Source organism: Salvelinus sp. IW2-2015, linkage group LG20 (assembly GCF_002910315.2).
Source record: "Salvelinus sp. IW2-2015 linkage group LG20, ASM291031v2, whole genome shotgun sequence".
NCBI lineage: Eukaryota > Metazoa > Chordata > Actinopteri > Salmoniformes > Salmonidae > Salvelinus > Salvelinus sp. IW2-2015.
This window is the reverse complement of record NC_036860.1, coordinates 67,795,468-67,814,924: the sequence shown is the minus strand read 5'-3', so window position 1 is coordinate 67,814,924 and position 19,457 is coordinate 67,795,468. Positions and strand designations below refer to the sequence as shown.

General features: G+C 42.6%; 1 protein-coding gene and 1 non-coding gene across 2 annotated transcripts in view; both read right to left on the bottom strand.

Annotated features, from left to right (window-relative positions):
* Positions 1-19,457, bottom strand: part of LOC111980068 (AF4/FMR2 family member 1) — a 67,350-nt gene that overhangs the window by 32,944 nt on the left and 14,949 nt on the right. Inside the window, exon 3 of the mRNA XM_070449777.1 lies at positions 17,993-18,826. Within this exon, the coding sequence (XP_070305878.1) occupies positions 17,993-18,826 (834 nt within the window). The remainder of the gene's footprint in view (positions 1-17,992; positions 18,827-19,457) is intronic.
* trnaa-cgc (transfer RNA alanine (anticodon CGC)) lies at positions 402-474 on the bottom strand. Its single transcript has one exon. It is a non-coding gene; the product is annotated as a tRNA-Ala (tRNA).

Genomic DNA, 19,457 nt, shown 5'->3' with positions numbered 1-19,457 from the left:
CGGGAAATATCATATTTACAAAAGTATTCAGACCCTTTACTCAGTACTTTGTTGAAGCACTTTTGACAGCAATTACAGTCGAGTCTTCTTGGGTATAACGCTACAAGCTTGGCACACCTGTATTTGGGGTTTCTCCCATTCTTCTCTGCAGATCCTCTCAAGCTCTCAGGTTGGATGGGGAGCGTTGCTGCACAGCTATTTTCAGGTCTCTCCAGAGATGTTCGATCGGGTTCAAGTCTGAGCTCTTGCTTGGCCACTCAAGGACATTCAAAGACTTGCCCCAGAGCCACTCCTGCGTTGTCTTGGCTGTATACTTACATTTACATTACATTTACGTCATTTAGCAGACGCTCTTATCCAGAGCGACTTACAAATTGGAAAGTTCATACATATTCATCCTGGTCCCCCCGTGGGGAATGAACCCACAACCCTGGCGTTGCGAGCGCCATGCTCTACCAACTGRGCCACACGGGACTWCTTAGGGTCGTTGTCCTGTTAGAAGGTGACCCTTCACCCCAGTCTGAGGTCCTGAGCAGGTTTTCATCAAGGATCTCGCTGTACTTTAGTCAGGATCGAGGGAAAGATGAACAGAGCAGTCTCCCAGTCCCTGCGGCTGAAAAACATCCCCACAGCGTGATGCTGCCACCACCATGCATCACCGTAGGGATGGTGCCAGGTTTCCTCCAGATGTGACACTTGGCATTTAGGCCAAAGAGTTCAATCTTGGTTTCATCAGACCAGAGAATCTTGTTTCTCATGGTCTGAGAATCTTAAGGTGCTTTTTGACAAACTCCAAGCGGGCTGTCATGTGGCTTCCATCTGGCCAATCTACCATAAAGGCCTGCTTGGTGTAGTGCTGCAGAGATGGTTGTCCTTCTGGAAGATTCTCCCATCTCCACAGAGGAACTCTGGAGCTCTGTCAGAGTGAGCATTGGGTTCTTGGTCATAGCAAAGGATTTGAATACTTGGGTAAATCAAAAAACATGTTTTTGCTTTGTCATTGTGGTATTTTGTGTTGATTGCTGAGCAAAAAAATAAATAATATTTTCCGAAGGCACTAAGCATGTTTGGAGTTCCATAGTTGTCGGGGGAGATAGATGTGTCAGGAACACACCCACTGTCCTAGCAGCTACTGAGGTTACGTCAGTTCCATGAACCAAGCACAATTTTATTTTAATTCAGAGTGTCTCGTGACCCATAGCTTGGAAACACTGAGCTAGACAGTCAGGGAGAATTTAAAAATTCCAAAAACCAAGAATTTAGAGATTATTGATTATATTATTTTGTTCGAGCAAAAGAACACAGCACTAACCATGACAAAATGCACAGAATTGCAGGAAATTAGGTTTAAAAACGCCAAAATTAGCTTTAAATATAAAATAATCTACTTCATATTTATCTCCAGCACAACCAACATGTGAAAATTGCACGTTATGTTTTGTAGTAAAGATAGAGGACAATGTGTTTTCAATGGGGCGGCAGGGTAGCCTAGTGGTTAGCGCATTGGACGGGAAATTCTCCCGTCTTGTTCGCTAACGTTACCTCCGGAGGTCGTGCCCGACAGTTGCCTCCCTCAAAGCAGGACCGTGTAAAACAAAATCTTGTTCAGCCCAACACTCCTACAGTATAAATGGTAATAGCAGAGCAATGTTTTTGTAAAAACTGAAAATGTAAATGTAAAATAGGCTACCTGTGGTTGTCATCAGTAGGCTACCTGTGGTTGTCATCAGTAGACTACCTGTGGTTGTCATCAGTAGGCTACTCTAGGCTACCTGTGGTTGTCATCAGTAGGCTACCTNTGTGGTTGTCATCAGTAGGCTACCTGTGGTTGTCATCAGTAGGCTACCTGTGGTTGTCATCAGTAGGCTACCTGTGGTTGTCATCAGTAGGCTACAGTTGATCAGACGGAAGAACGTTGACAAGTCCTTTCTGGTGGTGGGTATAGCTTACATATAAAAACAGCCTGATGCAAATCCTCAGTGAATTCACTTAAACCCCCGTTTTCCATCACAATTAGCTTTTACCACATGTAATGATTTGCATGATATTGATAAAAATGCAGTCTGGTTTGCTGTAATGTTGTACAGTAAGTATACTGTACTTTTAACGATTAACCCTCTCATATGAATGTATTTTTTAATAGGCTAATGTTACTTGAAGACATGCTGATAGCAACAAACAAAAAAAGCTCTGCGCTTTTGTCTTGAAGCTAAAATGAAAGGAGTGTAGCCTACAGACGAGAAAAAGAAACCCTTTGTCTGCACATGATTGTTAATTGTTGCATTACTCTAGAGTGTAATGTGGTTAAGATGAAGTTGCTTGCATAGTTCAAGCACCCATCCACACACACAACAGTGAGTTAATTAGTTTTAATTCAACTGTGTAGGTGTTTTATTTGTTTAGTCTGTCAGACAGACTGACTCATCAACATAACAGCACTCAGACGCTTACCCACCGACTCCTAGGCTATGCCCCCAAACAGTGCACTATTTTTGACCAGGGCCCTATGGTTTCTAATCAAAAGTAGTGCACTTTGTAGGGGATAGGGTGCCATTTTATGGCCAAACACCACAAAACAGTAGAGATGTCAAACCACAGGCAATACAAATCAGACTTCTCTCCTCAGACTACTGCTGCACCATAACAGTGGTTAGAGGTTAGTGCCTAACAACTACTGTACTCCAACATACCATCTTGAAGTGAAATATTTGTTTATAAAAACTGTGGAAGGGATAATGTTCCCGATACGGTAATTCTTCTCAACAACAAAAAGCTTCAGCACAAAAAACGTGGTGTTGTGTGACAAGTCTTTTCGCTGTGTTCCCCCCACCCCCACCCCCCAGGTTTCCATGTTTCAGGGGACTAAAATGGTCCTCACTCAGCTCACAGCAATAGTTACGTAAGGTGGTGATGACAAAGCAAATGTATTGTACTGCTGAAGGGAGGGCTGAGTGGAGAACTGCTGCTGGCAAGCTCTCAGTGGCAGCTGAGGTCAATAGCTGCCTGGCTGGCTACCACACAAACAGCACTAAGCGTGGAGGGGTGGAGGAGGGCTTTTCTTTCTGTAGGAGTGAACAATGCCACACCACAGCACAAACACAGCCTGGACCGGAGAGCCACTTAATACTTAGCCAACCAGTGCTGACTAGGTCATTAAATGTAGATAGACACACATCAAGGGTTCCAGGATTTAGTCTTTAGAAGAGGAGTGTGTGTGTGTGTGTGGGGGCTCGCTGGTTACTACTGCTCAGACAGAACTACACCACCTGGGGCTGGGCGAAGAGAGGAGGGCATCCCAACCTAACATGTAAATCAAAGTTTATATGTCACATACACAGATTGTGGATGTTATCGCAGGTGCAGTGAAATGCTTATGTTTCTAGCTACAACACAGCAGCAATATCTAACAACACACACATCCACAAGTTTATAAAATAATTAAGACAAAATGAGCAGTATGAAAAAGAGCAATGCAAGTCCGGAATATAAATATATACAGTTGAAGTCGGAAGTTTAAATACACTTAGGTTGGAGTCATTAAAACAAATTTTTCAACCACTCCACAAATTTCTTGTTAACAAACTATAGTTATGGCAAGTCGGATAGGACATCTACATTGTGCATGACACAAGTAATTTTTCCAACAATTGTTTACAAACAGATTATTTCACTGTATCACAATTCCAGTGGGTCAGAAGTTGACATACAGTTGACTGTGCCTTTAAACAGCTTGGAAAACTCCAGAAAATGATTTCATAGCTTTAGAAGCTTCTGATAAATGATGTCAATTAGCCTGAGTCAATTGGAGGTGTACCCGTGGATGTATTTCAAGGACTACCTTCAAACTCAGTGCCTCTTTGCTTGATGGGAAAATCAAAAGAAAATCAGCTAAGAACTCAGAAAATAAATTGTAGACGTCCACAAGTCTGGTTCATCCTTGGGAGCAATTTCTAAACGCCTGAAGATACCACGTTCATCTGTACCAAAAATAGTACGCAAGTATAAATACCATGGGACCACGCAGCCGTCATACACCTCAGGAAGGCGCGTTCTGTCTCCTAGAGATAAACGTACTTTGGTACAAAAAGCGCAAATCAATCGCAGAACAACAGCAAAGGACCTTGTGAAGATGCTGGAGGAAACAGGTACAAAAGTATCTACAGTGGGGCAAAAAAGTATTTAGTCAGCCACCAATTGTGCAAGTTCTCCCACTTAAAAAGATGAGAGGCCTGTAATTTTCAGCATAGGTACACTTCAACTATGACAGACAAAATGAGAAAAAAAATCCACATATTGAACTTTTACTTTCTTCTCCAACACTGTGTTTTTGCATTATTTAAACCAAATTGAACATGTTTCATTATGTATTTGAGACTAAATTGATTTTATTGATGTATTATATTAAGTGTTCATTGAGTATTGTTGTAATTGTCATTATTACAAATATATATAGATATAAATATATATATATCGGCCGATTAAATCGGTATCGTCTTTTTTTTGGTCCTCCAATTAAATCGGTATCGGCGTTGAAAAATAAAATTCATAATCGGTTGACCTCTAATATCAATACACACACACAAACTATCGAGTTCAAATAAGGGAGAGGCCTTGTGTACTGAGGTGTTGATTTATCCGTTTTTTTTAAACCAGGTTTGCTTTTTATTTGAACAATATGAGATGGAACAGAGTTGCATGCAATAAGGTCTCTATATAATACTGAACGCCTTCTTGAATTTGTCCTGGATTTGGGGACTGTGAAGAGACCCTTGGTGGCATGTCTGGTGAGGTAAGTGCGCGTGTCAGAGCTGTGTGTTATCAACACTTTCTCATAAAAAGAAGAAGTGATGCAGTCAGTCGCTACGCAACTCTTAGCCAAGAGAGACTGGCATGCATAGTATTTAGAATCAGCACTCTGATTACAATGGGCCAGCTAAAGCTCAACTATGTATTTTTTAGCAGCACTTGACTACATGACTGGACAATAATCAAGATAAAACTAGAGACTGCAGCACTTGCTTTGTGTAGTGTGGTGTGTCAAAAAAGCAGAACATCTACTACGGACTGACCTTTCCCTATCTTTACAACCACTGAATCTATATGTTCTAACCATGACAGTTTACAGGCCAAGGTTACACCAAGCAATTTAGTTTCCTCAACTTGTTCAACAGCCACACCATTCATTACCAGATTCAGCTGAGGTCTAGCGCTTAGGGAACTATTTGTACCAAATACAACGCTTTAAGTTGTTTTAGAGATGTTCAGGACCAGCTTAATACTGCCCACCCATTCCAAAACTGACTGCAACTCCTCGTTATGGGCTTCGGTGACTTAATTAGCTGTGGTTGCTAACATGTACATTACCAGTCAAAAGTTTGGATACCTACTCATTCAAGGGTTTTTATTTTTACTATTGTAGAATAATAGTGAAGACATCAAAACCATGAAATAACACATATGGAATCATGTAGTAACCCAAAAATGTATTTTGAATTCTTAAGAAGCCACCCTTTGCCTTGACGACAGCACTCTTGGCATTCTCTCAACCAGCTTCATGAGGAATGCTTTTCAACAGTTTGAAGGAGTTCCCACATACGCTGAGCACTTGTTGGCTGCTTTTCCTTCACTCTGCGGTCCAACTCATCCCAAACCATCTCAATTGGGTTGAGGTTGGGTGATTGTGGAGGCCAGGTCATCTGATGCAGCACTCATCACTCTCCTTCTTGGTCAAACAGCCCGTACACAGCCTGGAGGTGTGCTGGGTCATTGTCCTTTTGAAAAACAAATGATAGTCCCACTAAGCGCAAACCAGATGGGATGGCGTGTCGCTGCAGAACGCTGTGGCAGCGTGTACCTTGAATTCTAAATAAATCAGAGTGTCACCAGCAAAGCACCATCACACCTCCTCCTCCATGCTTCACGATGGAAACCACACGTGGAGATAATCCGTTCACCCACTCTGCGTCTCACAAAGACAAGCGGTTGGAACCAAAAAGCTCAGATTTCCACTCATGTCTAATGTCCATTGCTCGTGTGTCTTGGCCCAAGCAAGTCTCTTCTTATTGGCGTCCTTTAGTTGTGGTTTCTTTGCAGCAATTTGACCATGAAGGCCTGATTCATGCAGTCTCCTCTGAACAGTTGATGTTGAGATGTGTCTGTTACTTGAACTCATATATTTGGGCTGCAATCTGAGGTGCAATTAACGCTAATGAACTTATCCTCTGCAGCAGAGGTAACTCGGTCTTCCTTTCCTGTGGCAGTCCTCATGAGAGCCAGTTTCATTATGGCGCTTGATGGTTTTTGTAACTGCACTTGAACAAACTTTCAAAGTTCTTGAACTTTTCCAGATTGACTGATCTTCATGTCTTAAAGTAATGGACTGTTGTTTCTCTTTGCTTATTTGAACTGTTCTTGCCATAATATGGACATGGTATTTTACCAAATAGAGCTATCTTCTGTATACCACCCCTACCTCATCACAACAACTGATTGGCATTAAGAAATTCCACAAATTCACTTTTAACAAGGCACACCTGTTAATTGAAGTGCATTCCAGGTGACTACCTCATGAAACTGGTTGAGAAAATTCCAAGCGTGTGCAACGCTGTCATCAATGCAAGGGTGGCTACTTTGTAGAATCTCAAATATATAGACACACAGGCTTTAATGCCAGTGGCGTGTCATCGGTAGAAAACTAGAGGGCCTACATGTTTGACATTCCATTTAAGAAAACCTTCTGAGGTCTATTAGGTACATAGCTCTGAAGCCACGATATAGCAAAGGTTGAAAAGCCATAAAACAAGTTCAACAGGTTATGGTCAATAATTTCAAAGGCTGCACTGAAATCTAACAGTACAGCTCCCACAATCTTCTTATCGTCAATATTTTGCAACCAATCAGTCATGTGTATCAGTGCAGTCAGAACATGTTGATTGCCTTTTCTACAAGCATGCTGAAAGTCTGTTCATTTGTTTACTGAGCAATAGCATTGAATTTGGTCCCCCCCAAAATACCAACTGTTTGCTAAGAGTTGGCAGCAAGCTTATAGGTCTGCTGTTAGAGCACGTAAAGGCCACTTTACCACTCTTGGGTAGCGGAATGACTTTGGCTTCCCTCCAGGCCTGAGGACAAAGACTTTTCTCTAGGCTCAGATTAAAGATATGACAGATAGGAGTGGCTATAGAGTCAGCTACCATCCTCAGTAGCTTTCCATCTAATACCCTGACAACACCGCTCACGTCGCATGCGCGAGCGTTACAAAATACATTTAGAAATCTATATATTATTCAATTATTGCACACACACTGCTCGCACGCGCCAATGAGCATCTGCGTTGTCAAGGGCTAAAATAGAAGTCAGTTCTATTTGTGACGCAGATCACGCTGCAAGTCCTGCCTCTCCTATCTCCTCATTGGTTTATAGATGCAGGAACCCACGTGCCATCTCCTCATTGGTTTATAGATGCAGGAACCCACGTGCCATCTCCTCATTGGTTATACCCACGTGGGTGACTGAAAGACGAACGAGGTCAGTGGCGGTAATGCACCTAATTTATGAAAGTTGCCAATCGCAATATAAAGTCAAGAGAAGAAAAGGCCTGGAAGGAGAGATGACTAGAAACGATTCGGTTGACCGTTTTATGTGTGGATTAATTGTCAGAGTAGAGGACCTTGTGCATTTCAGGTAACAACAACTCAATGTTTATATCCCAGGACAAATTAGCTAGCAACAGCAAGCTAGCTAAATAGGACAAATTAGCTAGCAAGTGCAAGCTAGCTAAATTGCCATAAATATTTAATGCTTTTCGACCTCTCCCCAAATTAATGTAATTGATTGAGAGTTTGTTTTGATATTTTAACCTGCGTGTCATGATCGCGTTTGGTGTGGGGGGACATTGATGCACGATGGCGCATGTGCGCAGCCGGTTTGAGTTCCGTGTTAGTTGTCAATGCCAGGAGTTGTGCCAGTATTGAGCAATCATTTTTCCACCTGTCCCACACTAACGTTATAACTTACAATGCTTTTCTTACATTATTCATTTTTTTTATGCATGAATACGATGGCTCACTATTCGTTGTTGGCATTTCCTGCTTAAGTTCGCCCACTTTGCCAATGAGGTAATCATTAAAATAATAGCCAACATTACATAGTTTTGTGATGAATAAGCCATCTGATTCAGTGAAAGCAAAAGGAAGCCATCTGATTCAATGGAGTTCAATGTGTCCTTCTACCCATAATGTAATTTAAAGTATGCCAAAGCTATTTTCCATATCATTGATATTGGCTTCATAAAAGTTTAGTATTTTTGTTAAGTTTAGTCACAATTTCCAGTAAGTCAGCCAGACTTAGCCACTCCTTTTGACCCCCCCCCCCCCCCCTTTCAACCATACCGTTGTTCAATTCCTCATCAATCCATGGAGCCAGTTTTAAAAGTTAGTTTAACAGTTGCACGTTTATCAATAATTGGAAGAAGCAATTTCATAAATTCATTAAAGGTGTAGCGTCTGGATGTTCCTTATTAAATCACATCAGACCAACACATTTTTTTTTTTTTACATCATTCACATATTAGTCACAGCAAAAACYTTTGTATGATCTCTAATACACTATTTTAGGCCCAGCTTTAGGAACCTTGGTTCTCCTTGATATAGTCACTATATTGTCATCACTACATCCAATGTGTGTGTATACATCTTTAGAACAGAGTTCTACAGTATTAGTAAACATGTGATCGATACATGTGGATGATCTTGTTCCTGTAGTGTTTGTAAACACCCTGGTAGGTTGATTAATAACCCGAACCAGATTACAGGCTCTGGTTAGTGAAGCTTCCTCTTGAGCAGACAGCTTGATGAAAGACAGTCAATATTCAGGTCCCCAAGAAAGTACACCTCTGTGTTTACGTCACACACACCATCTAGCATTTCACACACATTATTTAGATACTGACTGTTAGCACTTGGTGGCCTATAGCAACACCACAAAATAATAGGCTTTAGATGAGGCAGGTGAACCTGCAACCACAACACTTCAATAACACTTTACATGAGATTTTCTCTAAGCATTACTGGGATATGGCTCTGAAATATATATATATATATATATATATATATATATATATAGCAATACCTCCCCATAAGCATTCCTGTTACTACTGCTGTATCAAAGGAATTATCTAAGCGAGTCTCAAACATGGATAATATATGAATGCTATCTGATGTTAGCAAGTTATTGATTTCATGAACCTTATTTCTAAGGTTACATATTAATATGGGCTATTTTCAGCCCTTTCCTGGGTAGCTTCTTCAAGATAGCAAACAAAGCAAAATATACATTTAGTCCATTAATCATTTGGTGTGTGTGTGTGTAAGTGTGTGTGTGCTGCGGCGTTGAAGCTACGAACCCATAGGCTTCGTTCTCTCATTCCTTTCAGGCTCCTGGGAGGGAGGGTGGACAATGAGCCGGTCATATCAGATGTAAGCAATGTCCCTACGCGCTCTGGCAGCTTTCATGGCTGGGATAGTTATTTTCTCTTCTGGCTCACAGCTTCAGGATAATCCTCGTTGAGGAAGATGTACGCTCCTTTCAAGTTCTTGGCTCTTTCCAGAACCGCTACCTTGTCCTTGAACTTCAGGAACTTGACGACTATCGCCCTGGGCCGTCACTGTGCCGTGGTGGGTTTTCCAATCCTGTGACGCACTCCAACTCAAATCTCCTGTGGTCTATCTTCAGTTTCTCCGAGACAATTTCCCTCACTTTGTCCTCAGACTCCGTCCAATCTGAATAAGCTAACCACTTAGCTTTCTAGCTAACTAGCTAGTAAATTAGGTTTGCTAATCTATAAATTAGGCCTAATAAAAAGTATTTCCAATTGACTAATTTCCTTTATGAATTGTAACTCAGTAAAATCATTGAAGTTTGTTCTTCAGTATAGATAATGTATGGAAAAACTGTCTACAATGTACATATGGAAGTGGGTAAAACTTCCAAGTGTAAAACATTATTCAATGGACCAGCGTTCAATGACTATGTATATAGCAGCAGTCTCTAAAGGGACAGTGTCTAAGGTTCTGGGCAGGGTACCGGCAGACGGCGAATGATGACAAACAGCCTGATGGCCTGGAGATAGAAGCTGTTTACAGTCTCTTGTTCCCAGCTTTGATGCACCTGTACTGTCTCTGCCTTCTAGATGGTAGCAGGGTGAACAGGCGCGGTGGAGGCTCGGGTGGCTGAGGTCCTTGATCTTCTTGGCCTTCTTTGACACCGGGTGCTGTAGATCTCCTGGAGGCAGGCAGTGCAGAATGCTCTCATTGGTGCATCTGGTAGAAGTTTGTGAGGGTCTTAGGGTCAAGCCGAATTTCTTCAGCCCCTGAAGGGGGGGGGGGGGGTCGTTATGACAATATCGCAAATTAATTTTTGCAATAGTTGGCTGCATCTGAACCGAAATCCAGTATTTTTCCTTCATAGCTTGTTCTCCATCTTGTTTTTAAAATAGGGAGCAAAACAAAATGTCTGTGCTAGTATTTCCATGACTGATCAAAAGTAGTTGTCTCATGTCTCTGTCTTGTCCCTCTGCAGCAGACATACGGTGAGCAATGTTTGGAACGGTGAATTACAATACATATAGAAACGTAACACACATTGTATCAGCGCCTAAGTATCGTGATAATATGGTATCACGAGGTCCCTGGCAGTCCTACAGAGTATGCCTCGAAATGTCAGGATTAGTCTTAAAAAAACAACTCAGTAGCCAAGATTAATTATATTTACTGCTAACACGACACACCCTTCTTTCCAAACCCCATACTACTGTAGAGCCAGCCACCAGACTACTGCTCAACCACATTCCAACACACACACACGACTAACCAACGCTGGGGATCTAGGATGGGGTACAATGGCATGGACTGTTTCCAAACAGGAACCAGGYCTGGATCACAACATAAACAAATCACCATAGCAACACCACCTCACTCCATTCCTTATGTGTACCAGACAGGTAGTATAGTCTAGCTACTTTGAGCATTGCAGTTCTAAGTGAGAGACTTAGGCAGCCCAATTATGGCCAAAAGATCTGATTGGTTAAAAGATCAAATAGTAGAAAAACATCAGAATTCGGCTGATGTGTAAATACAGCCTCAGAAACGTACAACTGTGTGATAAAATCTAGGAATCCGTTTGGCCTACCTTGAGTTTGGCCAGTGGCTACAGAGAAGCCTCCTCAACAACCATGTATTACTACTGACTGTGATTGTCTCACTGCGTGTTAACAAGCACCAGACTGCCAGGCCTGATGAGTGTGTGCGTGTGGGCGTTTTGCTGAAATGCAAAGCCACAGATACACACACACACACACACCCATTTCTCGGAGCGCCTTTACTTCAGCCTCGTCACTGACCCAAGAAGACTTTCCTGACTGTCCCCACTACTAAGCATACATCATTATGGCCAACATGTGTGCTACAGATCCGACAGACTACTATGTTTAGTCTCGGCTTCACTTTTGTAATCAGTACTTTATTTAAAACAGCAAACATTTGCTGAGCGTATTGAAGCTCATTCACAAGCAGGCATTTCTTTAGGTTTTAGTTCGTAGGTCTACGTGGAAACTTTTTTGAACCAAACAGTTTCTCTCAGTACCTTCAGTCCCACTCTAAAGTTCCCGGGTGTCTCAGAGTCTGAGTTGCCCAGGCAAACAACCAGAGAGAGATTATTGTGCTAAATTCCATTGTTAAATCGCAGAAGCATTACACTACTGTATGACTGAGGCAGGGCTTAGATAGCAGAGTAGAGCACAATGCTTCAAGTAGCCGGGGAGGGAGAGAGAGCAGGCAGCTTCAAGCTCGATAACCAAATGGAACCCCAGACACAAAACACCTCTACATCACCCACTCTCCAGGACATTCACTATGGATTTAAAATCAAATGGACCATCAGGGCTGCATGTGTTCAGTAGGACACAACATCGTGGAATGTTCAGATAGAAATATATAATCTAGAACAGATGTGCCCCTCTGACAATGACTAGGGGAGTTATCTGACCCGTCAGCTCTATTCGTGTTCAGTTTGTAGAGTGGGGGGGGGGGGGTGAGTTGAAGGGTCGGGGGTTATGAGTCACTACAACAGCAATCCTCTGCTGGATTAGAGCCCACAATGGGTGGAAACGGCAGCCTGCCAAATCAGCACTGCTGGGTTAGTGTCCACGTGTACCAGTGCCAGGCGAGGCAGGGGCCAGGGCAGGGCGAGAAAGGGGTCCCCCGACAATGAGCAGAGCTGCTGCAGGTGCAGCCTGGGCTGTGGGGAGGGAGGGGATTGGCCACATTCCACATGAGAGACGTTTAATATATCTGGATTGTGGACAGCCTTGGAAAGGCTGCATAAATAATACTATGACGTGTGCTGCTCTGCTCTCAGAAGATGTCCTCTCTGGGTGGAGAGAAAGTTGGAGAATAATCTTGGCTCAAAACAGTATCATCAACAAGCTCTGCTCTTCCAGGGTTTATGCATAGAAAAGTCTTGGACAGGCAACATAAAAAATAAAAATCGTCAGGGAGAATCTAAAATTCCCAAAAATATCATGGTATGATTGGTTTTGTTATAATGTTTGAGTCACTCAGAATAAGAATATGGCATAAAGCATCGCAAAATGTGTACAATAGCAGGAAACTAGGTTTAAAACAGTAAAGATTTCTCTCCGCCCCATGGCAAAATGTGAAGAACCACTTTAAAAACAGTTAAAATGTAATCTGCTACCGAGAGGGGCACTAAAATATTAGATCGGAGACCACGCTATTGGTCATACCCTCGTCATGCCCACCACCTAAGCCCCATTTTGATCCAGAAAAAAAAAAAACCTGTGAAAACGACCTGAGGGAGAATTCTCTCGTCGGATTTGAGGCTTTCAGAGACATAAATCTGATCTGCAAGTATGATGAGGGCTGTGAGGTGATTAGTGGGGGGAATGAATTCATTGCAAAGTGAATTTGTTAGGCCTACAAAAACCATACAGTACCCGATTAGTCAAGTTTACTCAAGTAGGGTAGTAACAATTCACAGATAAACATTTGAAAAATCGGGGGCCGATGCATAAGATACAAGTGAAATCGGTCCAAATCTAGCCTGCATAGCTCCGAAAACGGATTCAAACGTTACAAAATCTATTGATTATATTACATTCTTTCTACCCTCCAAAAATACATCATCTTTTGTGACAATTGATGGGTCTTCTTCATTGAGTGACAACCCATGTCATTTCCTTGGTTACTGCCATCTATCCTCTGTTGAAAATTCTGTTTTACTGGATAAAAGCTCCCGGAGACAACTCATCTGATTATACCTGCTGAACGGCGCTGACAAAACATTTTATGTTGATTGTTTCATTTCACCATCAGCAAAAGCTTTGAAAGCGTTTCTTTAAACAAAAATCAGTGTATATGGTCATTTTTAGATCTGAAATGATCAACTAAACCCTGTGTAACGAGGAATCTCTTTCGCGAGGCGCACACTGCATGGACGAAGCGAGAAGAGAGAGGATCACTCCATAAAAACTTCCAAACGGTCAAAACCATTCGATTGTGCTATATACAGTGTATTCGTGAAGTWTTCAGACTCCTTGACTTTTTCCACATTATGTAAAAATGACAGCCTTATTCTAAAATGTATTCAAATAACAATCCTTGTCAACCTACACACAATACCCCATAATGACAAAGAGAAAACAGTTTAGAAATTTAAGCAAATGTATTAAAAATAAAAACAGAAATACCTTATTTACATAAGTATTCAGACCATGAGACTCRAACATTGAGCGCATCCTGTTTCCATTGATCATCCTAGAGATGTTTCTACAACTTGATTGGAGTCCACTTGTAATAAATTTTATTGATTGGAGATGATTTGGAAAGCCACACCTGTCTATATAATGTCTCACAGTTGACAGTGTATGTCAGAGCAAAAACCAAGTAATGAGATCGAAGGAATTGTCCGTAGAGCTCCGAGACAGTAATTGCGTCGAGGCACAGATCTGGGGAAGGGYACMATTTTTTCCCCTGAAGCATTGAAAGTCCACACAGTGACCTCCAGCATTCTTAAATGGAAGAAGTTTAGAACCACAAAGACTCTTCYTAGAGCTGGCCGCCTGGACAAACTGAGCAATCGGGGGAGAAGGGCCTGGTGAGGGARGTGACCAAGAATCCAATGGTCACTCTGACAGAGCTCCCGAGTTCCTCTGTGGAGATGGGAGAATCTTCCAGAARGACAACCATCTCTGCAGCACTACACCAAGCAGGCCTTTATGGTAGATTGGCCAGATGGAAGCCACATGACAGCCCGCTTGGAGTTTGTCAAAAAGCACCTTAAGGACTCTCAGACCATGAGAAACAAGATTCTCTGGTCTGATGTAACCAAGATTGAACTCTTTGGCCTGAATGCCAAGCGTCACATCTAGAGGAAACCTGGCACCATCCCTACGGTGAAGCATGGTGGTGGCAGCATCACGCTGTGGGGATGTTATTCAGCAGCAGGGACTGGGAGACTAGTCAGGATCGAGGGAAAGATGAACAGAGCAAAGTACAGCAAGATCCTTGATGAAAACCTGCTCAGGACCTCAGACTGGGGTGAAGGGTCACCTAACAGGACAACGACCCTAAGAACACAGCCAAGACAACGCAGGAGTGGCTTCGGGGCAAGTCTCTGAATGTCCTTGAGTGGCCAAGCAAGAGCTCAGACTTGAACCCGATCGACCATCTCTGGAGACCTGAAAATAGCTGTGCAGCAACGCTCCCCATCCAACCTGACAGAGCTTGAGAGGATCTGCAGAGAARAACTTGTAGCGTCACACCGAAGAAGACTCGAGGTTGTGGGGTGGTAGATGTCTAGTATCCCTTATGGCTCAAATCAGGTGCCTACATTGTACACACCATAGACATGCCATAGACATGCATCACATACACATATCCACCCAACCCAAACAGATCCAGCTCAGAGTCTCAGCAGCAGCAGATTTTAATTTAGAATGGAACATGAAGGTTTATGCAACAAATGTGCATTGAATCGTATCAAACCGATTCGTTCTCTAATCAAAACACATCGTTCCTGCGTCGTATTAGTGCCCATGTACAGAGCCTTCAGAAAGTATTCACACCCCTTGACTGTTTCCACATTTTGTTGTGTCTGAATTTAAAATTGATTGAGATTTTTGGTCACTGGCCCACACACACACACAATATCCCCAAATTGTCTGTGGAATTATGTTTTGTTGGATAAATTCAATAMAAATGAAAAAGCTCAGTCAATAAGTATTCAACCAATTTTTTCAGGAGTAAAAATGTACTTAACTAGTCACATAATGAGTTGCATGTGCTCACTGTGAGCAATAATAGTGTTTAACATGATTTTAGAATGACTACCTCATCTCTGTACCCCACACATACAATTATCTGTAAGGTCCCTCAGTCGAGCAGTGAATTTCAAACACAGATTCAACCACAAAGACCAGGGAGGGTTTCCAATGCCTTGCAAAGAAGGGGACCTATTGGTAGATGGGGGGGGGAAGAAAAAAAAAAATGGACAAATATCCCTTTGAGCATAGTTTAGTTATTAATAAAATTTTGGATGGTGTGTCAATACACACAGTCACTACAGAGATAAAGGCGTCCTTCCTAACTCAGTCACTGGAGAGGAAAGATTTCAGCATGAGGCCAATGGTGTCTTTAAAACAGTTACTGGGTTTAAAAGGCTGTTACAGGAGAAAACTGAGGATGGATCAACATAAGTTAGTCTTGTGGAATAACTAATTGACAAAGAACAAAGCCTGTAGAGAWTTTTTTTTTAATATTCCAAMACATACATCCCTGTTTGCAACAAGGYACTAAAGTAATAATTCAAAATATTTGGCATAGCAATTAATTTTTTATGTTTGGGGCAAATCCAATAAAACACATTACTGAGTACCACTCTCTATATTTTCAAGTAGCGGCTGCATTATGTTATGGGTATGCTTGTAATCGTTAAGGACTGAACCAGGTTTATCAAGTTTTTTTTTTTTTTTTAAGGGAATTGAGCTCAGCACAGGCAAAATCCTAGAGGAAAACCTGGTTTAGTCTGCTTTCCACCCGACACTGGGAGATTAATTCAACTTCCAGCAGGACAATAACCTAAAACTAGAGGTCGTCCTATTAAATCGGCATGGCCGATCAAACCGATTCGATTTCAAGTTTTCATAAATTGGTAATCGGCATTTTTGGATGACGATCATGGCCRATTACATTGCATTCCATGAGGAAACTGCGTGGCAGGCTGACCACCTGTTACGCAAGTGCAGCAAGGAGCCAAGATAAGTTGCTAGCTGTGTTTTTGCATTATTTAAACCAAATTGAACATGTTTCATTATTTACTTGAAACTAAATAATGTATTATATTAAGTAAAAATAAGTGTTCATTGTTCATTCAGTAATGATGTAATTGTCATGTCATATATATAAATAAAAATGACCGATTTAAAATCGGTATTGTCTTTTTTAGGGCCTCCAATAATCAGTATCGGTGTTGAAAAATCATAATTGGTCGACCTCTACCTAAAACAAGGTCAAATCTACACTGGAGTTGCCGACCAAGAAGTAATGAACGTTCCCGAATGGCCGAGTTAYAGTTTTGACTTAAATCTACTTGAAAAATCTATGGCAAGACTTGAAAATGGACTCACAGCTGTACAATCGCTGCCGAAGGTCACTAACATGCATTGACTCAGGGTGTGTGAATACTTACGTCAATTAGATATTTAACTTTCAATAAAATGTGCAAACATGTCTAAAAACCATGTTTCCACTTTGTCATTATGGGGGTAGTGTGTGAGATTTTTTTTAAAGGTAAAAAAAAAAATGCATTCATGCTGCAACAAGTGGAATATGAACACCATCTTAAGGTGCTGTATMTTAGTCATTTACCTCTGATCCAGAGAGACTTACAGGAACAATTGCTCAAGGGCACAGACAGACATGTTTTTTTTTTTACCTAGTCGGCTCAGGGATTCGAACCAGTGACCTTTCGGTTACTGGCCCAATGCTCTTAACCGCTAGGCTACCTACCGACCCTGTATCAAGACACGCGTGAAATCTTCATGAAAAAAAGGGAAAGATGCACATCCCTAACGATTAGGCTAATTATGCCAGCATTCACTTGTTGAGACAAATTGTCACCCGTCTGTCTCAGTGACCATTCATTACCATTGGAGACTATAGGACAGATTATTTCCCCGTTGGTGTCCGTCGTCTGTTCCTCCCACAGGTAAACAGGCAGGATGAGGTCCCATCGCAAAGYCTGCTTCCCAAATGGCACCCTATTCCCTTTATAGTGCACTGCTTTTAAAATCAGAGCCCTTATGGGGTCCTGCTCAAAAGTAGTGCACTAGGTAGGGAACAAGGTGCCTTTTGGGACACAAAGTCAATTATGGAAATATTCCCCCATAGAGAGAATAGAACTAGACTAGAGCATGCAAATCTCTCTGACATTTCATTCTGCATGACTTCCACTGAGCTGACCTAGCCTCACAGGGTGTGTCAATAAGCTACATCGACACTGGGCCTGAACGCAGTCTCTCCAAAAATTGTCATCCATCTGTAGTTTTTAAGCTGATCAAACTTCGAAGTGCTACTTGCTCTGGAAAGTCGAGGCATCCAAAAGTTCAATATTAACCAACTAAGAAACAGGCCTATCTGATACATGTTCCAATTTAGGATATGTTCAAGGTTTGTTAGTTTGATGTTACGTAATGTTTATCTTTTTCTTTGCTGACCAACTATTTTTCCCATCTAAAGTCCACCGTCCAGTTCTAATCTAAAGTCCAGTTCAAACCCAATCTCCCAGGCTTGTGTGTTCATTATGCGTCTGGTATTAACTGATATTTCTCACACAGCAGGCTATATAGGCTAATCAAAAGGAACACACAAACACACACAGACAACCATGGTTAAAAACAGAACATGGTTCTGCTTACCTCTATAGACTGTGATGGTATCTTCAGTTTGGAAAGGCTGGGCTTGGTGCTTTTCAAGTCTGGTAAGGGTTCATGATAAGACTGCCCATGGAAGTCTTCTGGAGAAGGCTTGAGGTCCGGAGACTCGCTGGTCACCTGGTCTTGGCCGTCCATGGGCCGGACGTAGGCTGTGGGCTTCTGAGGCATAACCAGGTTGGGTTTGGAGGCCAGCGGTGGAGGGAAGGTCTGAGAGGGCAGGGTAGTCCCATCGATGGCCGGAGGCGGGATGTCTCTCTGGGGGTCATCCAGGGGGGACACCATGGGGAAGTGCGAGTCGGGGTGTTGGGGAGAGGCCGGGTGCCTCTCAGGGTGCAGGGGGGAGTCCTGGTGTTCAGATCCGCTGGGGTCACTGGAATGTAGGGGGGATAGGGGCTCGGCTGGGGGGGACAGGGCGGAGAGGACCGGAGGAAGACTGGCACACTCCCTCAGGTCTGGCCAGAGCTCAGTCTTTCTCTGGTGTGGGTCTGGGCAGGCCTGGCCCTGGCTGAGATCCAGGGAGGACTGGGTGTAGGAGGAGGAAGGACCCTGGATCTTCTTCAGAGGCTGGCCAGAGTGGCTACCACGGGACGGACCACCACTCTGGCTCTGGCTCGCCCCGTACTGAGGAGGGTTCTGGAATGGAGGCTTCGCTCGCTCTCGGCTGCGAGATGGCCGCCCGTGCTTTGTGGCGACGTGAGATTGAGGGTCCTTAGAGAAGCTGCTGTCCAAACACTGGTGAGTGTTGGGATTGTTCACGTCTTCATAACTACCCAGCATCCTCTGGATACGGCTGGACAGCTCATCTCCTTTGTTCGTCTGAAACAGAAAAAGGAAAAAAAGGTTACTCAGGTACATCAGTGTTGTTACGGTGGATCATAGCAGGGTTCTTATCAGCTCTGCTGTCGTTGATCGCCTTGAAAATGAATAAGAACGATACAGTCTGAGACTGAGGAGGAGGATAACATCTTGCTACACGCTCTTTGTTGTTTGCGAAAGTTGACCTTACACTGCTAAAATGTTTACTTTGTATCGCTGAGTCTACCTTTAAAAAACCAAAACACATTAACTTGCAGTGAGGATAAAACTGTAGCTTGACAGATGGTAATCTGTTAAACTGTGTTCTTTCTAGATAAAGCCAAGGTTTAACTAAATATTACTGTTGCCCTTCATCTCTGTATGTAGCTGACTTTTAGGCAACCAATCAATATGACCTTTAAAAAGCAGGAGAGTAGACAAGATTAAGTTCTCTGTTACAGTAGCTAGCTAACCCCACGGGCTGTGGGTTGCATGTATGGGCTCACTGCGTCACTCCAAAACATCCTCCTCAGAAAAAGGGCAACGTTGGGCAGAAAAAGGGCAACGTTGGGCTGTGGTTCAGGAGATAGATATATAAAAATCGGGACGCAACCTTTAGCCTTCACCAACACACTCCCTGTCACGGATTTTT